This window comes from Mytilus edulis, chromosome 3 (assembly GCF_963676685.1).
Source record: "Mytilus edulis chromosome 3, xbMytEdul2.2, whole genome shotgun sequence".
Taxonomy (NCBI): domain Eukaryota; kingdom Metazoa; phylum Mollusca; class Bivalvia; order Mytilida; family Mytilidae; genus Mytilus; species Mytilus edulis.
The window spans coordinates 54442067-54469762 of NC_092346.1; the positions used below are offsets into that span (position 1 = coordinate 54442067).

General features: G+C 31.4%; 1 protein-coding gene and 1 long non-coding RNA gene across 5 annotated transcripts in view; both read left to right on the top strand.

Moving 5' to 3' along the window:
• The first annotated feature begins 47 nt into the window (after positions 1 to 47).
• On the top strand, positions 48 to 12304 carry LOC139516864 (uncharacterized). Its single transcript, XR_011663034.1, has 3 exons — positions 48 to 263; positions 8650 to 8743; positions 12176 to 12304. It is a non-coding gene; the product is annotated as an uncharacterized lncRNA (long non-coding RNA).
• A 2678-nt stretch (positions 12305 to 14982) lies between these two features.
• LOC139516865 (ras guanyl-releasing protein 3-like) overlaps positions 14983 to 27696 on the top strand; it is a 70629-nt gene continuing 57915 nt past the window's right edge. For 2 of the 4 annotated variants that reach the window (XM_071307236.1, XM_071307233.1), the window contains exon 1: positions 20050 to 20692. In XM_071307236.1, the coding sequence (XP_071163337.1) occupies positions 20638 to 20692 (55 nt within the window). In that variant the 5' untranslated portion in view covers positions 20050 to 20637. Of the gene's footprint in view, positions 15216 to 18281; positions 18450 to 19044; positions 19100 to 20049; positions 20693 to 27696 lie in introns of those variants that run through there. The other 2 variants (XM_071307239.1, XM_071307240.1) reach the window with 2 other exon arrangements.

A 27696-nucleotide genomic window follows, 5' to 3' on the forward strand; every position in this document is an offset into this window, starting at 1 on the left:
GTCAATAATAATTTATTGCATTATCCCCCTTTTTGCGTATTCTGTATTCAAGAAAGGTAACCCATGTGTGCTTTTGCAATGAAATTGTGGTGAGGCTGATGATGCTAAATGATAGATTTGGACGAAGAGTTGATAAGAATAATTTGATTGACCCTACACATAGATTGTACAATGCAAAAGTCTTGATTTGGCCGGACGAACTATTTTTTAGACTATTTATCATAAACATGATATTGATAAACACTAAACACTCAAACAGTCAGGTAAAACTTTTAACGTTTAATTTGTCGTATTGTCTATTGACAAATATGGATATATCAACTATTTTCAGTATATACAAATCTTTTCATTTAACTGTTTAAGAAATGTACAAAATAGTAATGCCTGGTACAAAGTAGATACATGTACATAAAATTAGGGTAGTAATGCCCTTTACTGTTGGGCGTCAAACAGTCATTTTCGGCTACCTTGTTCGTCAAATTCGTTAAAATTAACCGCTTTATGTCTATTTATCCTCATTTTGATTCGTTAGAGGTCTCATATAATTATCATTACCATCATTTTTGGAAAAAGATTAACAGGATTCGTTAAAATCAATCAGCTTTTTACATTTTAACGTTAATACGTTATGCACCAAACATTACCGTTATTCGCCATGAAGGTACCCCCATTACTACACTCATGAATTTCTAGGATTCTTCTAAGTATAATTTGTTTTTAAATTTTTCTATTTTTTTTCAGTTTAATTATAAGACAATGTAAAAAATGGCGTATGAATTGTACCAAAGAGAAGTCAGACCATAATAAATTTGATCAATTTTAAGATGACTCTGACCACTTTTAAAGACATCTTTTTATATAATGAATGTATCTTTTCATGTGACTGCGTTTTCTAATAAATGATAAAAATCGAAATAGAAACTGGTCTAGAACATTGTAGAATGGTAGATATCATCATTAGAGATATTCTAAAACAAAATAAACAACTTTGTTATTCTTACAAGCACATGATAAAATCAGTTAGCTCATTTATTGGCAATCAAAACATTATTAGTTATTTTAATTTAATTAGGGGTAGTTGTCAGTAACCAAATTAAACTAGATTAGTGCCAAGGAGACAACTCTCCGTCCAAGTCGCAATGTCTAAAAAGTAAACAATTATAGGTCAAATTATGGCCCTCAACACAGAGTCTTGACTCGCAATGAACAATCATAGCCTTAATTATGAATTGATCTAATTTGGTAATAGTAACAGAAACATTGTGAAAACAAACAAACATTTTGAGTATGACCAAGCTGCTTTCAGTGTCACTGGCGTCAACTTGATGATCATAACTGCAATAACGATCATCCCAATATGGCTGACACAAATTTAGGGAAATTTTAGAAGGCTGATTTCTCCACTTTAACAGCTTATTTTAAGATTTGTTTTATATATAAAAATAAAAATCTTAATAAGCATTGCAATTGAATATGTATTTCTTAAATGATTGACAAATGACCAGAAGAACGAAAATTGAGATAAAAAAAACCATGATGATGATCATAATTTCGTCTATGGAATTGTTTTTATAAAAAGATGATCGTAACTGAAAATTTACGATGATTTTTTTCTTTGAACGAACATCATATTTAGCAGTCACAATATATTGGTATTACTGAAAATAGTACATGTATGTTATAAAACTAGACAAAATGAGCTTTAATGATAACCGCTATTTGTCAATAAACAATGAAATAAGGGGGAATTAGCAGGCTTATAATAATAATAATAATTCTTAATTTAAAGAGGGTTACACAGTTAGCTGTAAAGCTAATCTTCCCTGAGGCCCTCATAAAATACAATGAAATATAACAAACAAATACAAAATATCAAACAGACACACATACATGAATAATGAAATAAAAAATTGTTATGAAATATACAATTTTCAAAACAGGTAAAAGTTACAAATTCATATATGACATGTATAGTATTGGCATCAACAATATCATAAGTTTGAGTAAGTGTGTGAAAATTATTATGCATATAAAAAACGCACAGCTTCTTAATGTTCCATCAAGTAATTTTTTAAATCTTTTTTGAATGAGCTTGTACTTGAGGTTGATCTTTTCAGGGATATTGGTAAGTTATTCCATAAAATAGATCCTGAATATATAAAAGATTTCTTATAAAGCTCTGTTTTGGCTTTTGGAACTTGTAAATTTTTGCAAGAGGCATTTCTCAAACAATATTGGTTTATTTCTGGCATTTCTTTAAACTTTTCAGTGAGATATACAGGGGCTTCATTCTTAAGACATTTATGCATCAAAACTGATTTGTGGTATGAGATTCTGTTCTCAACTGTCATCCATCCAAGCTGTTTAAACAGTGGAGCTGATGATGAAAGTGGATCAGCATCTAAAATAAGTCTTGCAGCCCTTTTTTGCAATTTCATTATTCTGACTAGCTCATTTTTAGCACAACCACTCCAAATAATACAACAATAATCCATCAGTGGGAGAATATAACCATTATAAAATAATTTTCTTAGATCAATATTTAGAAATTTCTTGATTTTAGAGAGTAAAAAAATTCTTGATGAAATTGATGAACATAAGTAATTAATATGGCCTGTCCAGGACAGATTAGAGTCAATTCTAACACCTAAAAGTTTTTCAATTGATGATTTTTGAAGAATATTATTCTCAATAGTTAGAACTGGATCTGCTTGATTTAAACGCAGCCTTTGTCTTGTACCTATAACCATACATTTCGTCTTATCTGAATTTATGAACATGCTATTTTCATGACACCATTTTTCAACACATTGGAGATCATCTTGTACTTTTAATTGCATGTCACCAATAGTCTTTCCTGATGTATGCATAGTTGTGTCATCAGCATACAAGTCTGTATGACAGTTTTTAATGTGTAATGGAAGGTCATTTATGAACAAAACAAACAAAATGGGACCAAGTATTGAGCCCTGTGGAACACCAAAATTTATAAACTTTTTATTAGAAAACTGATTATTTATATGGACTTGCTGTGTTCTTTCACTCAAATATGATTTAAAAAAATCAACAGTATCTTCATGGAAGCCATAAATAAGAAGTTTTTTACATAGAATTTCATGATCAACAACATCAAAAGCTTTCTTAAAATCCAAGAGGACTGCCAAATTGATATTTCCATTATTCATTTCGTGTAGCCATTTATCAATAATATTAATGAGGGCAGTTTGACATGAATGGTTGGGTCTAAAACCAGACTGGGAAGGGTGTAAAATATCAAACTTTGTTAAATATTTATACAGATGTTTTGATACATGTCTCTCAATTAATTTTGATAATGTTGGCAAAACAGATATTGGTCTGTAATTGCTAGCTACATTTTTTTCACCAGATTTGAAAATTGGAGCTACTTTGGCATTTTTTAAAACAGATGGATAAATACCAGTATCAATCATTCGATTAAAAATGTATGTTAAGGAAGATGCTATGAAAGGAGCACTAAGTTTTAAAATCTTAGGACCTATATTGTCAGTACCAGAAGATGTCTTAACATCTAGTTTAGTTATTTCAGCAAATAGTTCTGAAACTTTTACTGGAGGAATGATGAATTTATTATGCCTTTTTTTCAAGAATTTCATTTGTACATAGTTTGTCAGAGTATTAAAATTTGAGTTGATTGGTGCCCTACTATGCCTTAATTTTTCAACACATGAGGTGAAATAATTATTGAACGTATTAGCAATTTCTTTATTATCGGTTGTTTTATGGTCTCCAGTTGTAATAAGTTCATGTGGTTTTGATGGATTAGATGGATTTAGGCTGTGAATACATTTCCATAGTGTTTTAGAATCTTTTGAGTCTTTTATCATATCATTATAATATTTCTGTTTAGATTTATCAATAACATGTTTTGTTCTGTTTCTCCAGAATCTATATTCTGCCCACATTCCCAGTGAGTGATATTTATCTCTCATTTTTCTTGCATATGAGATTTCTTTATTGTACCATTCAGGCTGTCTGTCTTTTTTTACCCTCTTTTTCACAATAGGGGCATGTTTATTTAAAATGTTATTAAAAATGTTGTACCACATTTCAATACAAACAGATGGGTCATTTTCAAATTCAATATGTTGAAAAGGTGCACTTTTTAAATCTTTTAAATAATTTTGCTCATTATAAGTCTTAAAATTTCTATAAGTGATTGTTGAATGAGAATGTTTTTTATCATACAATTTCTCTTGTCTTGTTATACATATTGGATAGTGATCACTAATAGAATATTTAGAAACATGAGCCTCTTTAACCATGCTTAAACTAGTGACATATATATGGTCAATCAAAGTTTTTGATTCATTTGTTACTCTAGTTGGTTCCTTAATTATCTGTTGAAAGTTATAAGTTTCTAGAGCAGTTAACCATCTTTATATGCACATGTCCTCAATATTTGTTTCTTATGAGTAATTTAGTTAACATTCAAAATGGAATACTTTTAATATATGAAGTAAATATAATTATCATCCTCATGATACAGTTTAAGAATACGGGCCAAAATTTTCACTGAATATTTTAGAAATAACTTAAATAATGGTAGACATGAAGTTACATTATTTTGATGTGTTTCTATCGATTTTAACTTGTAAACCTGGTCTTGTATTTTCTTAATCAAACTATATAGATATAGGAAGATGAGATGTGAGTGCCAATGAGACAACTCTCCATCCAAATAACAATTAAAAAAAAAAACCATTATAGGTCAATGTACGGCTTTGACACAGAGCCTTGGCTCAAACCGAACAACAAGCTATAAAGGGCCCCAAAATTACTAGTGTAAAACCATTCAAACGGGAAAACCAACGGTCCAATCTATATAAAAAACCGAGAAACACGTATAAATTACATAAACAAACGACAACTACTGTTCATCAGATTCCTGACTTAGGACAGGTGCAAACATGTGACTATTAAACATTTGTAGACTACAAAGGCTGATTTAGAGGGAGCCCCAGGATGTCTGCATCCCCTTTTTGTGGGGAAAATTTGGTTGATTATATAGGGAATCAATGAAGCATGACTGTCGTGGGCCTACTCTAGATCTTAAGCAGCCAGTCCCCTTCCCCTTTATGGAAATCTCGGCATCCGTCACTGGACTACTTTGCCAGGAAAAGGGAGCTACCATTTGATTTTTATAGGGAGTCCGAAGGGGTGAAATTCTTCTATTGGTCCGAGTACACTGAAGTTGACAGATTATTAAAGGGATTTACATACCTAGACCCCCAATAAAAGGGAAGTAACTCTTTTACTAATTGGGTCAATCTAATCCTATCTATATAATTTTATAAATTCAAATCTTTGGTCCCTACAGACATTACAGAAGGTGTTACATTTTTTGTAAATAAATGAAATTTGATAAATAAAATCTAAGATGTTCCATCAGGTTATTATTGTTTTGTAATTATTAAGAATTTGAATTCATAGAAGGATAATAGATATTCCTACAAAAATAAAAAATCAATAGCTATGGCAGTTTTATGAACAGGGGCAGAGCCAGGATGCAGGAATGCATGATTTTTTTAAGAAATACTGCCAAACATAACAAGGCAAAAAAGAAATAGGACAGTTTTAGGCTGAAAAATATACAATTTCCACTGAAAGGGAGAGATCAATATTATGAATGGGGAACTTATATTATGTGTAATCCACAAAAAAAATCAGTTTTTGTTTGAAAGGACAATGTATGATAAGGCTGTTTTTGGCCCCCCTATTTTCTGATTTTCTAAATTTTGGTTTGGACAGCTACTTATCACGTTTAAATATTCCCTTAGGTTTGAAGTTTGTTTGGATGAACTTCAAAACCATTAATTTCAGAAAATGGGTGAGGTTAGGGGAGTTACAGGGCATCAAAAACGCCAAAAGAAGGAAAAATAACAATTTTTTGCCATTGTTTCTTAAAATTCAATATTGTGCGCCTACTTGACCTGAATTTTTTGGGGGAATTTAGACAGCAAAAACAATTCTCATAACATAAGAATAAAAAAAATCCTGGGTCACGTTGATGCAGGCACTAAAAAAATAACAATTTGTTGTAAAATCACCTGCAAAATGAATAATAAAATTTTACAATATTTGAATAATAACAGAAAGTTAACCCCCCTCACCTGACCCAATTGCGAAAATTAGTGGTTTTGAAGTTCATTCAAACAAACTTCAAACATCAGGGAATGTTTTAACATAATAAGTAGCTTTCCAAAACAGAATTTGAAAAATGAGAAAACAGGGGTCGAAAAACAGGCATAGTACCTTGTCCTTTGTTAAGTTCTGGGTATTTTTGTTCGAATCCATGTTGAAAGTTTTCTTATCATTGTTTGAAATAGTATTTAAAGTTTGATTATATGATATAGTTTAAAGTATTTTGATAAGAAGCATATCAACATGGATCTATATTAATTCATCAGAGATTAATCAACAATTTAAAGTCATAAGCACTTAGTGGTGGCCATATTTGCATGGTCCAGTAAAAATCACTGATGTGTCACTTTAGTCTAAGGATACTGTAGAGTCTGCGCCTTTAGGTTAATTTAAAACATAGATGTAAAGTTCTGTACCCCCCTGATTGCACCAAGATAACTAAAATACGAGAGGTTGGTGTAAATTTAGAAAAATATTGTTGAAGATTGCATAGTCAATTGCATGAATTGGTTAGCAAGTGGCATTGGGTCTCGCTCACTATTTACATAAATATGTATTTTATCATGAGTATAAACTATTTTATATCCATCTCAGCTTTTGGCGTGTATAGACATGATAGATATGATATTCTATATTTGATAAATTCTTTCGGTCTCCTTTTGTCATTAATGCAATTTTATAATTTTTTATATATCAACCTTTTTTGGAAATTCCATGAAATAGAAAGTTCAACGATAAATATGCATGGAAATAGTCCTGATCTGTAACTATTTATTGTGACAAAAGTCAGGTAGCATGATATATGATATGAAAACTTGAGAATTTTACCATGTGCAATTTACATTAAGCAAATACATTATTCTATGTGACTATATCTGGAATAAACTGTTCTATTTATAGCAGCATTAATGTTGATAACACATTGATTATCTATCATTCTAACCTGATGTGGTCAATTTAGTATCCTTATTTAGAAATAAATGTTTATACTTCTGTAAGCATGGCTTGATTTAGATTAAATTATCTTTGTGGAATAACTTTTTCTTAAGGTTAAAGATACATTAATTTAGCGTTTTAGAGCTTGACAATATATTGAGAGGTTTTTGATAAATATTCTAGTCAAGTGGTATATGAATTGAATTTGATCTAGATATCCTCTTTAAGATAGGACTGTCAAAATTTTTGCAACCAACAATTTCTTTTTCTACTTGGAATTATCACTGGAAAAAAATATCGTTTTGAATGTGCCAAATGCACTTCAAATTGTTTGGATTAAAATTTTGTCAACCAAGTTTCCCTATTCTTTAAAAAAAAATTCAAGATTATTTCATGCCATTCTTATGATTTTTATGTAAAAGAAATTCTGAGAATAATAAATGATTTTATGATGAATTGCACATAAACATATATACCAAATTATCAAGTGTTGAATATAAAATCAGTTGTGGAACCAGGGGTGGGGGTTCAGGGGTTGGTATATGAATTGAATTTGATCTACATGTAGATATCCTCTTTAAGATAGGACTGTTAAAACCTTTTTGCAACCAACAATTTCTTTTTCTACTTGGAATTATCACTGGAAAAAAATCTCGTTTTGAATGTGCCAAATGCACTTCAAATTGTTTGGATTAAAATTTTGTCAACCAAGTTTCCCTATTCTTTAAAAAAAAATTCAAAATTATTTGCCATTCTTATGATTTTTATGTAAATGAGATTCTGAGAATAATAAATGATTTATGATGAGTTGTGCATATACATATATAGACAATAATAGTGCATTGACTTGACATATCAATGATAAAAGGATGAGGTTTAGAAATGGGTAAATGCAAGGCTCTGCCGAGCTTTTTCCTTGTTTCGGGCCGAATCCTTATATTGTTGATATGTCAAGTCAATGCACTATAATTGTCTTTTTTCTGCAATCTAGAGAAAAAAACAACATTTTAAATTGTTGTTTATAAATGTGTAAATTTTATTTATTTGATTTAAATATTGGGAAAAATCCCCCTTTGAAAAGGCCGCATATCAGGCGGAGAAATATACACCACAATGAAATGTACATTACCTGTTGAAATCCGCAAGCGATGGTCAACAAATTTTTTTGAGTATGGAATAAAATATCAACAATATGCATAAAACATAATGATTTAAAAAATATATAGGTTTCAAACAAAAAATATTAACAAGTAAAATATGCTTTTCCAAAAATGGTAAAAGAAATAAGTTTGAGTTGTTCCAGGCTTCGTTGTATACATACGAACAAGTATAAGTTGAAGAGGTTGTATGAATAATTAAATATAGTTTCAGCAACTTCTATTTAAATATACATAAGTATAAGTGATATCGGGTCAGTGACAGTATATGACATAGATTTACATTCAACGCATTTTGACTGCTCAAATACAACGAGTGCAGTATAAATCAAATTATCAAGTGTTGAACATAATATATCTGTTTGCTTTTCAGATGAACATTGGATGCAAGCATTTCTAGTACATATACCATATTCACAGAGACAATGTTTAAATGATGTTCCACCAGTGAAAGGCTGTTATCTCAGGTACAGTGTTCTGGTGATGTCAGTGTGCAACAGAGACTCACTTCATTCCTTTAGCTGCCATGAACAGTTACACAGTATAATAGAGAGAATATACATGTAAGATATAAGAGATGTGGTATGAGTGCCAATGATACGACTATCCACCCAAGTCACAATTATTAAAATTAACCATTGAAGGCTTGATAATAAGTAATGTTTCATACTGTAATAACATTGTTTTTGTTTTGTTATCAGTCTGCATGCAAATGTTTATACGTAGTAGTAATCAGTTTGCAGTGAGAAAAGTCTAATGAATATATTTGTACTAGTTGAATTTTATAAGATGGATTTAGTGAAAGTTGAACCTTGCTTATAATGTCACATTACCTGATAAAGGTACTCGTTGTTGATGCCAGGCGCGGATTCAGGGGTGGGGTCCCGGGGTTGGAACCCCCTTTTTTTGGACGATCAATGCATTTGAAGGGGGACATGTAGTTGGAACCCCCCTTTTGTCCTGGGTTAGAAACCCCCCTTTTTAAAATGGCTGGATCCGCCCTTGGATGCTACACAGTAGTAACTGTCTGAAAGGAATTGCCACTTGAAAGAATATTTGTCAAATGCAGATGCAAATTTGGTATCATGATCCACATAGTTGTTATCTCACCTATAGCTAGCTTTAGTTGCATGAACTTACACAAACTATTCTACATGTCAATAAATAGGAACAAAAATTACAAATCTATAAACTGAATACTTCATTATGCTTATATATATATACAGAATTATCAAACTTTATGAGATATAGAGGCTTTTAATTAAGTTACATTGGCAACAGCTTGTGTATTGTTGAAATGTAGAGAGTTGGTGATATTTTATGACATATATTGAACAGGTTGATATTAAATTATTAAAAAGTCATTTTAATAGTGTTAATAGCTAGACTACAGACATATGTTTAGAAGGTCACTGACTTTTTCCAAGGTTGTTCATTGCAGTAATAGCTTCTCAATTATATATTTTTAGATCACCTTGCAGAAAGGCAAAGGAAGTTTTTATTATCATTTGGGGTCTGTTGTTTGTTTGTTCCTTGTAAACTTTTACTAGTGTCCTCTCCTCTGAGTCTAATGGGCCAAATTTTAACCAAACTTTGTCTCAACCATTTTTGGAATATGAAGGCAGCCTAGAATATGTGTCTGATGGTGTTTTATACTAAATTAATTTTTAATAATTTTACATTTTATTTATATTTACTCACATACATGTGAGGACAATAAATGTCAAAAAATTGTAGAAATTAACATCATTTTAATCTGCTCTTAGAATTCCAATTAACATTTTCTACTTTTTAGCTCACCTGGCTCAAAGGGACAAGTGAGATTTTCTCTCATCACTTGACGTCTGTCATCGTTAACTTTTACAAAAATCTTCTCTTCTGAAACTACTGGGCCAAATAAACCAAATTTGGCCACAACCATCATTGGGGTATATAGTTTAAAAAATGTGCTGACCAGGCCAACCAACCAAGATGGCCACCATGGCTAAAAATAGAACATAGGTGGCTTATATCTCAAAAACCCAAGCAAATCTATGCACTCTGCTCAATTATTAGACAGTGCATTTGAATTGTCATATTTGACTTATAACATACTAAAACTTATATCTAAATTATAAAAGTCTTAAGCAAACAATCTACTATGCATAGGCTTGATAATATATGTCAGCATTTCTTGCGTATTCTAGTCTAGACTCCATCTAATTAACCACCAAGGTGACTTTAGTTTATAGGTACAGTAGGCATCATATGTCTTCAAAGAAGAACTCATATGATATCTTTGTTTTGTATATTTTTCACTTATAAATATTAAGATTGAAATTTTAAGGAATTTATTCAAAACTGTCAGCTTGGATCCTTAAATGTATTCTCTGTTTGAAAGTTTTGAATTCCTTAATTAAATCATTATAGAGGTGAACAACTTTATTCAATGTGTAAAGATCTACTTTTCTCAGTTTGGACTTCTTCACACAGAATAAACTTTATGTGACATGGAGTTGTTTTTATTTTTCCAAACAAGTCCGTTTTTTGTCGAGCCTGCAACTTTTGTTGCAGAAAGCTCGACATAGGGATAGTGATCCGGCGGCGGCTACGGCGGCGGCGTTAGCTAACTTCTTGAAAGCTTTATATTTTAGAAGGTGGAAGACCTGGATGCTTCATACTTTGTATATCGATGCCTCATGTTACGAAGTTTCCGTCAGTCACATGTCCAATGTCCTTGACCTCATTTTCATGGTTCAGTGACCACTTGAAAAAAAAGTTCAAATTTTTTGTAATGTTGAATTCTCTCTTATTATAAGTAATAGGATAACTATATTTGATATGTGCGTACCTTGCAAGGTCCTCATGTCTGTCAGACAGTTTTCACTTGACCTCAACCTCATTTCATGGATCAGTGAACAAGGTTAAGTTTTGGTGGTCAAGTCCATATCTCAGATACTATAAGCAATAGGGCTAGTATATTCGGTGTATGGAAGGACTGTAAGGTGTACATGTCCAACTGGCAGGTGTCATCTGACCTTGACCTCATTTTCATGGTTCAGTGGTTATAGTTAAATTTTTGTGTTTTGGTCTGTTGTTCTCATACTATATGCAATAGGTCTACTATATTTGTTGTATGGAATGATTGTAAGGTGTACATGTCTAGCGGGCAGATGTCATGTGACCTTGACCTCATTTTCATGGTTCAGTGGTCAAAGTTAAGTTTTTGAGTTTTGGTCTTTTTATCTAATACTATATGCCATAGGTCAACTATATTTGGTGTATGGAAATATTTAATGATCTTAATGTCAGTCGCGCAGGTTTTATTTGACCGTGACCTCATTTTCACGGTTCATTGCACAGTGTTAAGTTTTCTTAGACAATAAGTAATAGGTCAACTATATATGTTGCATAGAAGCATTGATAGCTGTACATGTCTGCCTGGCATGGTTCATCTGACCTTGACCTCATTTTCAAGGTTCATTGGTCTTTGTTTAGTTATCTTGGTTAATGTTAAGTTTATGGTACAGTTGTTATAAAGCTTAGCTTTTTACTTAGGACTATCAACATAATATCAATGATTAGTATAGAAGGCGAGACATTTCAGCGTGTGCACTCTTGTTTAATTTAATGCTCCAAATTGTTTTATGTATTTGCATAAGAGTACCTGATGAAAATATTTTAAATATCTCCAAAGGTATTCAATGGGTGAATATTCCACTTCTAGGCATCATTTCAAGTAGATGATCTGTTTATACAAATTTACAATTTTATCTAAATTATAATCTGGTATTATCCCAAGGATAAACAAATTTGTTATACTACTAAGACAGTTACCACTTATCTGATGTATATGTATTTTTTAAATTAGATATATTACATATGGACTTACTGATAATCATCAAATATTTACTTTTCAGAATATTTACATAAGTCATTATAACATAATGAATTATCAGATTATAATTGGAGGACTGACTTCTTTATCAGATGATAAGGCTTGATAGTATGTTTTCATGTAGATAAATTTGTTTGATGTCATACCTAGCCACTTTATCCAGGTAATAATTATGCCCCACCTACGATAGTAGAGGGGCATTATGTTTTCTGGTCTGTGCGTCCGTTTGTCCAATCGTTCGTCCGTCCGTTCGTTCATCCGTCCGTCTGTCCCGCCTCAGGTTAAAGTTTTTGGTCAAGGTAGTTTTTGATGAAGTTGAAGTCCAATCGACTTCAAACTTGGTACACATGTTCCCTATGATATGATCTTTCTAATTTTATTGCCAAATTAGAGATTTTACTCCAATTTCACGGTCCAATGAACATAGAAAATGATAGTGCGAGTGGGGCATTGGTGTACTGAGGACACATTCTTGTTGTTTTAATGTAATAGAAAAACCCATTCAGCAGTTATATATACTCCTATGCCTTCATAATACTTAAATTCATTTGTTACCTCACCTGGCCCTGAGACTACTATATAATCCTTTTGGGCCAGTCAGTGTTATTTTAGTTACTTGGGATCAATTGTCCTTATTCGACTCTTAAATTTTGCATTTTATTTCTCCTTTGAAACAACAGAGCTATTTACAACCAATCTCAGCCTCTAACATCCTTAATGTATCTAGTTAGAAAGTTGTGTCTGATGAATCAACCAGCCAATATATAAACGTTAACCTATATGTATGGCCACCATGGCTATAAATAAATCATGGGGTAAAATGCTAGAAATCTATAATATCTTAAAAAAGACAGAGAAATTATTTTACAGGCACAAAAGTGTTGATTTATTTAGATCTACCAACTGTCAATTTTGACATTGTAGAAAAAGCCCATTAAAAGATCAATTTTTTACCTAAATTTGGCATTTTTTTGGGCAATTAATTTATAATAAGATAAAGGGAATGGATCTCTATGAAATTTTACAAGAAGGTTAATTTCCAGAAAAGAAAGGTTGGGATTGATTTTGGGGGTTAAAGTACCAACAGTCTAGTAATTAGGTGCCAACAACAAGCATTTTTGTAGTTTCATGACAACAACTTGTGTGTATGGAACTCTCTGAAATTGTACAATAAGGTTCCTTAACACAAAGGAAAGGCTGGGATTGAGTATGGGGGTAATTGCCTCAAACCTGTGGGAATTTGGGGCAAAACAGGGGCCAAAAAAATCATATTTCTAGTTTCGAGACAATAAACATGTGTTTATGTGTATGGATTTTTCTAAAATTGTACTACATACTCCATACCAGCAAGGGAAGACTGGGATTGAGTTTGGGGGTAATAATTCCAAGGGGGTTCAAAAAGAGTGGTGGAGGGGGTTCCACATTTTTTTGGGGGTTTTCATACTTTTTTTTCTTCAAAATTGCACATTATTGCGCAATAGACTTTTAAGATCTTTCACCACATTTATTTGTGTCAGAAACCTATACTATGTCAAATTTGATCACAATCACAATCCAAATTCAGACAGTATTAAGCTTGAATATTGTGTCCAAACTTGTCCCAACTATTTAGGGTTCGACCTCTGCGTTCGTATCAGGCTGAAGTCGTATCAGGCTGCAGTCGAATCAGGCTGGGGTTGTCTCAGGCTGTGCTCAGTGAAGCATTTTATTGCAATTCTCATGAAATTATTGAAGATAGATAGAAAATAAAGATGCAAAAAGTGATCTGCAAAATAAGTGAAATGATTGAAAGTTTAATGATGATGATATTTTAAGGGTTTTTGGCTATTGTTTTGAAACTGTAATAAATAGAGGGATACATTTAATGATCATGAAGACCATTTCATACTTACCATGATTGATAATGATTTAATGTGTTGATAAGCTTAAGTTTATGTGTATGGATTTTTCTAAAATTGTACTACATACTCCATACCAGCAAGGGAAGACTGGGATTGAGTTTGGGGGTAATAATTCCAAGGGGGTTCAAAAAGAGTGGTGGAGGGGGTTCCACATTTTTTTGGGGGTTTTCATACTTTTTTTCTTCAAAATTGCACATTATTGCGCAATAGACTTTTAAGATCTTTCACCACATTTATTTGTGTCAGAAACCTATACTATGTCAAATTTGATCACAATCACAATCCAAATTCAGACAGTATTAAGCTTGAATATTGTGTCCAAACTTGTCCCAACTATTTAGGGTTCGACCTCTGCGTTCGTATCAGGCTGAAGTCGTATCAGGCTGCAGTCGAATCAGGCTGGGGTTGTCTCAGGCTGTGCTCAGTGAAGCATTTTATTGCAATTCTCATGAAATTATTGAAGATAGATAGAAAATAAAGATGCAAAAAGTGATCTGCAAAATAAGTGAAATGATTGAAAGTTGAATGATGATGATATTTTAAGGGTTTTTGGCTATTGTTTTGAAACTGTAATAAATAGAGGGATACATTTAATGATCATGAAGACCATTTCATACTTACCATGATTGATAATGATTTAATGTGTTGATAAGCTTAAGTTTATGTGTGCACGAAAAAATATGGAAAATACATGTACAAATGCATTTGAAAATTTAACATGTAATGGTTTCAAACTGTTAATTATAGTAAAGATTAATTTTGTTTTGATTAATTTACAAGGTGTGGAATTAATTCCAGGAATTTTAGACAAACTTCTTTAGTTCTTTTTTTTGTTGAAGTAGGTTTTCCTAAAATATGAGCAAAGAGGGGTACGCATATGAATAATAAAAAGTATCAGATGTTCATTTAAATTTTTATGCCTAACATTAGTACAGATTTTGATTATCCAGGATGTAAATTGCTTCATGTATTTGTCACATAATTGTACTTCGGTGAGTCAATACGGGAAAAACATAAAATTATTTTAGATTATCATATTAAAAAAGGACTAATTAATCTTTGTCATGTAACTTGAGAAATTTGTAAAATTGCAGTACACATGAGAAGGGAAATCAAAGTAAAGCCTTAGTCGTTCATGAATAAGTTAAAAATGGCCAAATTGTAAGTCAACATAATTAAAGGGGTTTATTGCTTTGAGTTACGATTTTTTATGATCCACCTGCGATAGTAGAGGGGCATTATGTTTTCTGGTCTGTGCGTTCGTCCTGCTTCAGGTTCAAGTTTTTGGTCAAGGTAGTTTTTGATGAAGCTGAGGTCCAATCAACTTGAAACTTAGTACACATGTTTCTTATGATATAATCTTTCTAATTTTAAAGCCAAATCAGACTTTTGACCCTAATTTCACGGCCCACTGAACATAGAAAATGATAGTGCAAGTTTCAGGTTAAAGCTTTTGGTCAAGGTAGTTTTTAATGAAGCTGAAGTTCAATCAACTTGAAACTTGGTACACATGTTCCTTATGATATGATCTTTCTAATTTTAAAGCCAAACTAGACTTTTGACCCCAATTTCACAGTCCACTGAACAAAGAAAATAAAAGTGCGAGTTTCAGGTTAAAGTTTTTGGTCAAGGTAGTTTTTGATGAAGCTGAAGTCCAATCCACTTGGAACTTAGTACATATGTTCCTTATGATATGATCTTTCTAATGTTAAAGCCAAACTAGACTTTTGACCCCAATTTCACGGTCCACTGAACAAAGAAGATAAAAGTGTGAGTTTCAGGTTAAAGTTTTTGATCAAGGTAGTTTTTGATGAAGCTGAAGTCCAATCCACTTGAAACTTAGTACATATGTTCCTTATGATATGATCTTTCTAATGTTATAGCCAAATAAGATTTTTTATCCAATTTCACGGTCCATTGAACATGGAAAATGATTATGCGAGTGGGGCATCCGTGAACTTTGGACACATTCTTGTTTTTTAACTATTTCAGTATTTCTGTCTGATATATATATATAAAATTATTTTAGATTTATCATATTAAAAAAGGACATATTAATCTTTGTCATGTAACTTGAGAAATTTGTAAAGTTTTAGTACACTTGAGAAGTAAACAAAGTAAATAAAGCCTTCGTCATTCACGAATAAGTCAAAATGGCAAAAATTGTCAGTCAACATCATTCAGGGGGTTAATTGCCTTTGAATGAATATTTTTTTTACCAATTTCAGTATTTTTGTCTATATCTGGTAAACTATAAAAGATAAACTGGAAATTTGAACATAAAAAAAAATCAGCGCTAAAAGATCTATATATAATAAATCAAATGATTTAAATCATTAATCGACTCTTATCCAGATTGCTGCTCCTAAATAACAACATTTACTCTTTTGTTTTGTTTAGTTCAAATGGAATAAAGGCTATGTGCACTATTGACACCAGTTGGCATATGTTGTAGTTGTCTGCCCTTGGTTGTTAACTTTTAGAGTAAAGCTATTTGCCCTAACATTATCAAACTTTTTCTGAATGATCTTTGAATTTTATCTGCGGATTTGATCCATCAACATACATGGACACTGTTAAAAGTAGAACAAAAAGGGTAAAACTGTAGATTTTTGGCTTACATCTTAAAAACTATAACAGTGAAAGCTTAACTGATATAGATTTTAAATGATCAGATCAGTATAGCTCCATGGAAATTTGAAAAAGCAGAAAACCAATTTTGCAGTTATTGCCAAGGAAATAATCATTTTTAAAAATTTCGTAAAAGGTGCGGTCTTAAAGTAGAAAAGATAATCAGCAAAACATCTTCAAATAAGTGAACATGGCAGAAATCTTCAATTGAGTCGACCTCTTATAGAAATACATGTATTTGTCCTTGACCAATGATTTTTGCCCTATTTGTTATCTAGTTTTGCACATCTTTGATGCAGAGAGAAAAATTGTAAAAAGCAAAAATGTGCAGCCTAATAATATCTACAAATAGGTCACACTGACTGAAATTGTCAATTGATCCTTTTCAGTAGTGACCTCCTCTAAAAGAGTTTTTTTTTACTTAGCAATTAAGATCAGCAAAACAAGATTTGGTAAAGATAGTTTTAATTCAAAACAAATTATCTTGTTGCATGTTATTAGTTTTATGCAATAATGCCAGGTGAGCTATACAGGTTCCTATGAGGCTCTAGCTCTTTATATTTTACTGACCGCTATTGACCTTTTTCCCTAGTTTGCATTTTTCAACCTTGATATTGTCCTCAAAATAGTGATAAAAACCACTTATGACAATATAAAGTGAGATCAACAAGTGAGAACAGCAAGGATAAAAGTGCAACATAATTATTACCTAAAGGTCTTAACATTAAGATATAAGTTAAGACCACCACTGTACCACTAACAAGGTTTAGATAGGTCCAGATAGGCAAATATAACATGAGATAGGGTAAAGGACTAATCACTAAGATACAAGTGAAGTCTACCATTGTACCACTGACCCTGGGCCACTGACAGGGTTCTAATAGGTCCGGTTAGACGAAAAATAACATGATGTAGATTGAGACTCATTTATAATAGGAAATGCATTTATTATTTTGTTTACCTTGTGAAAACCCTTTGGAAAAACAGTAAAACTATCCTTTTTGCACTTACAGTGAAACAAGTCATAATAAACTAGACCACTTTTTATTACCACTGGTTAAAATTCTCACAATCCTTTTTGGTGATGTCTGTGTACTTTCTATGAATTTTGGACCTCCTGTAACTTACACTGTTGTATAAACAATACTTAAACACTTGGTACTACTATATCATATATCCCTTATTTTTATCTAATGTAAGAAATGACATTTTCATAAGTAAGTACTTTTACATAGGAATTATAAAAAACATAAATTTACATAATATTGAAGAATTAATTGTTTAAGGGAAAATATGAAACTGAATAGGGAATAATATCTTTAATACATAAATCAAAATTTGGTTTCAATAGCTTTATCAATTCTTATCTTTGAAAATTGCTATTTGTTATTTGTTGTTAAAATTATAAAATGATCGCTGTACTATTTTAATGTTTTGTTTTGATATTTTTTTTTATAGTTTATAAAGTACAGTAGAACTGTTACAGGGCTATGAAATTCAATATGAAGTACAGAAACAGATATGTACTGGTAGTCATTTTATGGATATCATTTTTTTTGTAAGTTGGATAGTTAAATATTTGTTTGTAAACACATCATTGCACTTAAAAGTAGTTGTCCTGCATAATATAAAAGACACCTGATGCATGAAAGTGTTATATATAAGGTTGAATTTCTTACTATTTACATGTGTCCATATACATCATATTTTAACTAAATTGTTTACACAAAGATCGGATAATACAAAAATTGTAAAAAAAAAAAGGTGAGTTTTAAGGAAGTATATCAAAAGTTGTAGATTTAAAAATAAATTTGTCCTGTTTGTATTCTCAGTAAATCTGTAACTTATATTACTCCATTCACTGTATTTATAAGATAACATGACAGGAGTCAACTGGGCTTATTTCATTGCTTATTAGTCAGTATGTAAACCTTTGGTTATTCATGTACTATCTGTCTTTTAGCTCTATTCACCAAAAGGGTCTGTGTGCAGTTTTTACCATGTTTACTGGGCGCATTTCAATTTTTTTTACAAAAATGTCATGGAGCTTCATTGAGTCTCTAGTTCATTTTTCATCATCATCCCTTTACCAAAATTTTTCTTGTATTTGGAATAATTCCAAATGTAAAAATTTGTGAAGTGGAAAATCACCAAAAAGCTTTAAAAGTTGCACATTTAATTGATATGTTAAATTTGTCATGCATACGATAATATGCTGACTTGGAATACAAAAAAAATATATTTTCATATCTCATCTATTCAAATAATTATTGGTAGTAAAAACATCAAAAAGGTTTTGAATATCTGATCAAAATCAAACTTTTAATAAAATGTAATGCCTGCTTTCTCTTTTTGACAGATTAAGTTCCCTTTGATAAAGATCTTATGACATTCTTGAAAGACACTTGAGAAATGTAAGTACAGATTAGATAGAAAGAAATTTGCGACATGAATTGTAATTTGTTGGTACAACATCAATTGTAGTGACTGAAGAAGATTGATAGATTTAAATCGTTAACTTTTAATATGATTTTAATGTTTAATGATCCTTAGATATTCAAAAACTCCCGTTTTTATGGCTCATTTGTCAAATTGTTTTTATGCAGGTTTGATTTGATGTATTTGTACCCATTGATGTATGTTTCTGTTAAGTCATTTGTTTGATTCATATAAATTTTCCATCTTCAAAATGCTTATTTGTTTTTTCTTTGTTGTTTTTATCATGAATCAGACTGTTGGTTTTCTCTTTTGAATTGTTTCACATATTGTCATGGCAGGGCCTATTATAGTTTATTATGTAGTATGGGTTTTTCTCATTGTTGAAGGCCTATAAGTGCCTTATAGTTGTGTAGACCCTTGGTCTTTTGTGAATAGTTCATTGATGGACAATCATAGCAGGACATATTATAATATTTTATGAAGTATGGGTTTTTCTCATTGTTGAAGGCCTTTAAGTGCTTCATAGTTGTGTAGATCTTCATTTTTTGGTCTTTGGTGAATCGTTGACTGATGGACAATCATACCTGATCTCCATATTTTTATAATCAGTGAAATTGATTATTAAAGGAAATATATGTAAATAGTGAATAAATGTTAATGGGACATTCAATATTAATTTTAAGTTTTGAAATGATTTTAAAACCTTGACATATGATTGGTTGATGATTGTTTACCTTAACAATAACCATGGTTAATAATATGCCTGTATAATTGGCTTTATATCGTAAAAATTATATTCACCTATTTCTATTGATACATCACAAGTTATCATTCAAGGATTAATGAAACAAAAGATTAATTTAATATATTCTGATACTCAGTCACAAGACCTACATAAGAGCCTCAGCCAACTACACATTCCCTTATCTGAATGTAGCTATAAGAAAACAGTGAATGCATAAATAGAAATATTGGATTTAAAATTTCCTCATAAATTAATATAATGATTAAATGTCAGTTAAGCATTTACTTCTAAGAGAAATCTATTTATAGGTGTTTTATATAAGGCTGAATATGATCAATATCATTTAGATATCTGGGTATAGATTTGGGCAAATCAATCAAACAGTATTCTGTGTACCTGGACTGAGAGAGCTGGCTGAGACAAACTGAAGGTAGACAAGCTAGGGAAAAAAATCAATACCAAGTCTGACGCAAAGAATTGTGATCTTTCTGGGGAGATGCTCTAAATATACTTTGATGTCGTCATAATCAAAGATTCTGAAATGAAAGGATATATTTTTGATATCAAATATGGTTTTATATGTGAGACCTTTATTTTGACTTTGTTCTGCAGCATATTTATGTAAATGGTGCATCTGTGAACGTGATTAGGAGATCCCCACATAATCATAAATTGAAGGAAAATCTTTCCTGTCGTGTAATTAGACATGGTGTAGATGGTGTTGAGGACCCGGACAGCTGTTGTATAAACAAACGTGATCAGGTGTTGATGATCACTGCAGACATATTATCTAATTACCCAGCGATGTGCAGTGATGGCTCAGGTAAGCACATTTCTCTGTTAAATTGTCAGTTCCAAGTATAGAGAAAAATTATGGAGGACTGTCTTCGTGAACATGGATGTAGTTCAGTTATTGGTTAAGGCCACTGTAAGATGTTGTTCTTCGTGTGGCTGAATCTGTTTATTGGTTAAGGCCACTGTAAGATGTTGTTCTTCGTGTGGCTGAATATGTAATTGATAGCTAGACTTAACATTATATGTATTGATATAAGATAAATTTATGCATATAAAATGGAAAAGTATTTAAATGACAGCCAATTTTGAACAGTGAATGAAGTCTATCCATCTTAACAAATGGAATATTTACTTTATTGAATGGAGAATGGATATAATTTTATTTGCATTTTTTTTTTCAAAAAGAAAGCAATTTGTGATGTTAAGTATGCAGAAATTTTTAATGTCTTAATTTAAAAAAAAAAGAGAAACCACAAAGTAAACATGAAGTTTTTAGATAATGAACTTAAGATTTTGCACTACCAGACTATTTTTCTATTTGTCTTTTTTACAAATGATTCGATGATAAATGAATGAAGGAACTATGAATTATTTTCTGCGTTTTTTGCAACCTGTATATAGTGTATTTTTGCCATCCATCAGACTTGAAGAATGACCTCGATCCATAGTTTCTTTTATTAATCCAAAAGCCTGCTAGCTGTAAACAATGCATTCTGTTATTTATTTATGATATTGATTATTTATGAACACTGTGTTAACAAGAATTAGGATGATAATTATAGTAAAAAATAACAACAAAAAACAGGTCACACTTAAAGTTCAATATACAGAATATATTGTAAATAATACATTTTAAGTGTTATTTATTTATGATATTGATTATTTATGAATACTGTGTTAACTAGATTTAGGATGATGAAAATGTTAAAAAAATTACAGGTCACACTTAAAGTTCAATTTTTAAAATAAATTGTAAGCCATGCATTCTATTTATTTTAATAATGATCTTGATTATTTATGAAAGCTGTTTTCTCAAGGATTTATTGAGGATAATAATCGTGATAATTATGGTAAAAAAAAAAGAGGCAAAAACACACACACACACATAAAAACAACAAGTCGCGCTTAAAGTTCAATGCAATTTTAATTATTGATTATTTATGAATACTGTGTAAACAAGAATTAGGAAAATACTATGGTAAAATAAAACCACAAAAAAAAAAACCCCAACAGGTCACACTTAATGTTCAGTGCAATTTAATTGTCATTCATTTATGATATTGATTATTTATAAATAATGTGTAAACAAGAAGAAGAAAGTAATCCTAGAAAAAAACCTGGTGACACTTTAAGGTAAATGTTATGATGGAATATTATATGTCAGACAGAAAGTGTGACAAACCACATGGACAGCTTTTGTTTGTATTTGTTGACCAGCTGTATGTCCATATTTCATGTTGTTTATGTACATGGATCAATATTCCTATCAAATCATTTTATCAAATATTAATATGTCACACCTGCTGCAGGGGGGCATATGATAGATAAAATTTAAATTTATTTTACATATAAACTGTAATATCTTGAAGCTGTTTACATGGAATTTTTACTGGAACTGTATTTTATGCGTTGAATTTTTAAATATTTTTTTTCAAAACACATGCATAATAATACAAAGGCATATGAGTTATTGTTATTACAGTACAGAGAATTCAATATCAGATAATCATAATCAAGTTGCAACAAATTTTAACAACTATTTTAATAACTGTTGTCGTAAGAACAGTTTAGCTTTTCTGCTTCAAATTAATTCATGTTTTTAAAAAAATTTAAATTGTAAAATTTAAAAATATTTGTCAGGTTTTTTTTCTAATTCTTTTATGTGAATATAGATAAATACTTAAAATAGCAAATATCAATTGTATTTTGATGAATTACATGATAAAAAACATGAAAAAAGATATGAACATGCTTAATTTGATAGACTTGTTTAAAGTAAAGCAACTAAAAATGCATATGTGTCAAATACAAATTTAAAATTTGAACAATAGAATTCAGTAAAAGACTCACAAAAAATATTGGACTGTACAATGTCTACAATAAACCACACTAACCACCGACAACCGACTCATCTGTCCTAGAAACAACAACAAATAACACTTGGTCTTGTTAGCCTGACCCGGTACAGACAAACACTCAAATCTTTCTCAAAACCTTTTTCCATAATCATAAATCAACCTTTAAAGGATTATATTTATAATTCTTGTTAGATTTTATCTATTTAGCAGAAAAACAAGTCTTGTAAGTTGCCAGTAATCGGTCATCAGCCATAATTCCCAAACTCTGTGGTACTATAATTGGATTAAATTTTTCTTTTTTATTCTATGCATTTCTTTGACTCAAATAAAACACCATAAAGTATTTGCTGTGGTTCACATATTTTGTGCCCTTTGTTCAATGGTCCACATTTGCTGTGCTTATTTTGTTCTATGGTCTACTTCTGATGTGCCCCTTTATTCTATGGTCTGCATATATCAACAGCCGCTTAAAACATACAATGTATGATACATGTGTTACAAGAGAAACATTTGATAACAATAATAACAGTATATTTTTTTTAATTTGTCAAAGTCTGTGACCAATTGACAGAGATTTGTTTTGCAACATTGACAGAAATTTGTTATGGCTTTCCATATTTAAGGAAATATATTTTGTCATCCCTTTAAAGAATTGCAGGTAGTAATCATCATAATTACCTCTGAAAAAAAATAAAAATAAGTACGGTAAAATAGAATAATTTATTTTTTATGCCCTAACTAGGGGCATTATGTTTTTCGGTCCAATCGTCTGTCTGACCCACTTTAGGTTAAAGTTTTTGATCGCGGTAGTTTTTGATGAAGTTGAAGTCCAATCAACTTGAAACTTAGTATGAATGATCCTCTTGGTATGATCTTTCTGATTTTGATGCCAAGTATAAGGTCCACTGAATGTTCAAAGAAATATAATGAAAGTGGGGCATCCATGTACTATGGACTCATACTTGTTATACAAGTGTTTACAAAATTTGTACCAATGAAACATGGTAAAGAATAAATTACATTTAAATTTTCATAATATTGGAAGTTTTCCCATATAAGTCAAAAGTGTATTTAGGTTTGACAATTTCATTTCAATGCTTTTGCTTCAAAGTGACTAACATCTTTCACACAATTGGCTATTAAAATTAAGCAGTTGGTTAGTTTAAAGAAATTAAGTGGTATTGCTAAAGAGCAAAGCCTACTGTATTAGCATATGGTAAAGGTGCATTTCTGCTTTGGAATGACTACTTTAACTTCTAAGTCCAGTAATAGTCCATTTTTTTTTACAAAATCACTGAAATTCCAGAAATGGATTCAGTGGTGGATCAAGAACTTTTCATAGGGGTTGACCCACTGCACTGACTGACCTAAATTCCAGAAATGGATTCAGTGGTGGATCAAGAACTTTTCATAGGGGTTGGCCCACTGCACTGACTGACCTAAATTCCAGAAATGGATTCAGTGGTGGATCAAGAACTTTTCATAGGGGTTGGCCCACTGCACTGACTGACCTAAGGGGTGGCCGGCTTCAGTGATTCCCTATATAATCAACCAAATTTTTCTCACCTATTGGATATGCCTGTTGTTAAATGTCATGGTAATAACTGTTTCCATGTATGGATGGCACATTAGTTATCTGTATGCTTGCTATCAATGAAGGCTTCAATTACTTGGACCTTAAGGTAGATCATCAGATCTTTGTTTGAATTGAATTGAATTGTTTTTATGCCCCACCTACGATAGTAGATGGGGCATTATGTTTTCTGGTCTGTGCCTCCGTCCGTTCGTCCGTTCGTTCGTTGGTTCGTTCGTCCCGCTTCAGGTTAAAGTTTTTGGTCAAGGTAGTTTTTGATGAAGCTGAAGTCCAATTAACTTGAAACTTAGTACACTGGTTGCTTATGATACGATCTTTCTAATTTTAAAGCCAAATTAGACTTTTGACTCCAATTTCACGGTCCACTGAACATAGAAATGAAAGTGCGAGTTTCAGGTTAAAGTTTTTGGTCAAGGTAGTTTTTGATGAAGCTGAAGTCCAATTAACTTGAAACTTAGTACACTGGTTGCTTATGATATGATCTTTCTAATTTTGAAGCCAAATTAGACTTTTGACTCCAATTTCACGGTCCACTGAACATAGAAATGAAAGTGCGAGTTTCAGGTTAAAGTTTTTGGTCAAGGTAGTTTTTGATGAAGCTGAAGTCCAATCAACTTGAAACTTAGTACACTTGTTGCTTATGATATGATCTTTCTAATTTTAAAGCCAGATTAGGCTTTTGACCCCAATTTCACGGTCCACTGAACATAGAAATGAAAGTGCGAGTTTCAGGTTAAAGTTTTTGGTCAAGGTAGTTTTTGATGAAGCTGAAGTCCAATCAACTTGAAACTTAGTACACTTGTTGCTTATGATATGTTCTTTCTAATTTTGAAGCCAAATTAGACTTATGACCCCAATTTCACGGTCCACTGAACATAGAAATGAAAGTGCGAGTTTCAGGTTAAAGTTTTTGGTCAAGGTAGTTTTTAATGAAGCTGAAGTCCAATCAACTTGAAACTTAGTACACTTGTTGCTTATGATATGATCTTTCTAATTTTAAAGCCAGATTAGGCTTTTGACCCCAATTTCACGGTCCACTGAACATAGAAATGAAAGTGCGAGTTTCAGGTTAAAGTTTTTGGTAAGGGTAGTTTTTGATGAAGCTGAAGTCCAATCAACTTGAAACTTAGTACACTTGCTGCTTATGATATGTTCTTTCTAATTTTAAAGCCAAATTAGACTTTTGACCCCAATTTCACGGTCTACTGAACATAGAAATGAAAGTGCGAGTTTCAGGTTAAAGTTTTTGGTCAAGGTAGTTTTTGATGAAGCTGAAGTCCAATCAACTTGAAACTTAGTACACTTGTTGCTTATAATATGATCTTTCTAATTTTAAAGCCAAATTAGACTTTTGACCCCAATTTCATGGTCTACTGAACATAGAAAATGAAAGTTAGAGTTTCAGGTTAAAGTTTTTGGTCAAGGTAGTTTTTGATGAAGTTGAAGACCAAACAACTTGAAACTTAGTACACATGTTCCATATGGTATGATGTTTCTAAATTTATTGCAAATTTAGATTTTTTATCCAATTTCACGGTCCATTGGACATGGAAATTGATAGTGCAAGTGGGGCATCGGTGTACTTAGGACACATTCTTGTTGTTTATCTTTTTATTCTGGCCAAGCTCTCCTATGTTATTCTTTATAAAACTATTAATAAAACTGTATAAGATATCCTTCCAAGGTCTTTATACATGTCTTTTAACACTTGAGATCCATTGATTTAGAATATGTTTAATATTTCATGAGTATTTGCTTCAAGTAAAGAGAAATCTTCATGCAATATGCTACCCCATAGTATTAAAGGTGTTTCTTGATAAAAAATAAAAACTTAATGCAGGATTCTGCTGCTCTTAACATGGTTAACCAGGGAACCAAAATAAATTTAATGAATTTTTTTTTTTTATTGGAATGGAGTTTGTTGTTTTGAAAATAGACAATAATTATGATAAATTCTGAAAATAGAAAGAAAAAAATACAGAAATAAATCTGCAGCTTTGAGACTTTCACTTGAATGTCCAATTTGTTTCTCAGTTTTGTAGTTATTTAATTTTGACTGGTACAAGTTTTTTCCTCCATTAGATTGCCAAATACTTTACAATGAAAATTGTCAAAATACTTAACAATGAAAATTGCCAAAATACTTCACGAGAAATATATTTTGTTTTGGGTATAATAGATTATCTACCATTTGAAAGGACTGTATGTTTAATTTTACATTGCAAATATTTACAGATTGATAACTTGCAAATACAGCTCTATGTCAAACTTTGGAAAAATCATATATATTATAGGTACCTTGCTTTCAGTTACCCTGATCATTCTGTGTTAGGGTATTATATTGGACAGTATATATAGTCCAATGGCAAATATTTCATGCATGATCAGGAAGACTAATAATTAATAAAAGGCAGCAACTAATGACAACCACAGATATAGTCTCCTGACTTTGTACAGGTACATAAAGAATGTTACAGAGTTAAGTTTTGCTGCAATTACTCAACCCTCTCAAATCTGGGACAGTGGTGAAACAGCACAACATAAGACCAAACTGTTACAATCAGTTGAAAAAAAAAATTGACACATCAAATTGACATATTAGAGCACAAAAACAACTAACCCAAAAAAAGCTTAAGACAGAAAATAATGATCCAAGAGTACTAAAAATTTCTGAAAGCTAGTTCAAAGTCAATTACAAATAATAAATAAATCATGTTTCCCAGCTGACTAACAGAGTTAAGCTTCTCATATACAATAATTAATAGGTCAATATATTTGGTTTATAGAATGATTGTAAAGTATACATGTCTGTTTGACATAGTTCATCTGACCTTGACTTGATATTCATTATTCAGAGGTCAATTAATAGTTTTCTTTTTAATGTTGTAATACCATATAGTACTAAGTTATAGGACAACAATATTTGGTTTATATAATGATTCTCAAGTGCATATCTGACAGGGTTCATCTGACTTAGACCTTATTTGATATTTGATCAAAAGTACTTCACTTTTGATGCGGTGGAAGTATTGTGATATTATTTTCAAATGGAAGTTATCCCTAAATTATTTTGTGCAGTATTGATTATCTTCTATTATACTTGTTGTATTCAGTGATTTCGGATGTGTGCAAGTTCGTTTTCACGTATGAATGGTTTAAATGGTTTTACACTAGTAATTTTTTGTGGCCCTTTATAGCTTGCTGTTCAGTGTGAGCCAAAGCTCTGTGTTGAAGGCTGTACCTTGACCTATAATGGTTTACTTTTATAAAGTGTTACTTGCATGGAGATTTGTCTCATTGGCACTCATACCACATCTTCCTATATCTATGTATATCTGACAGTGTTCATCTGACCTTGGC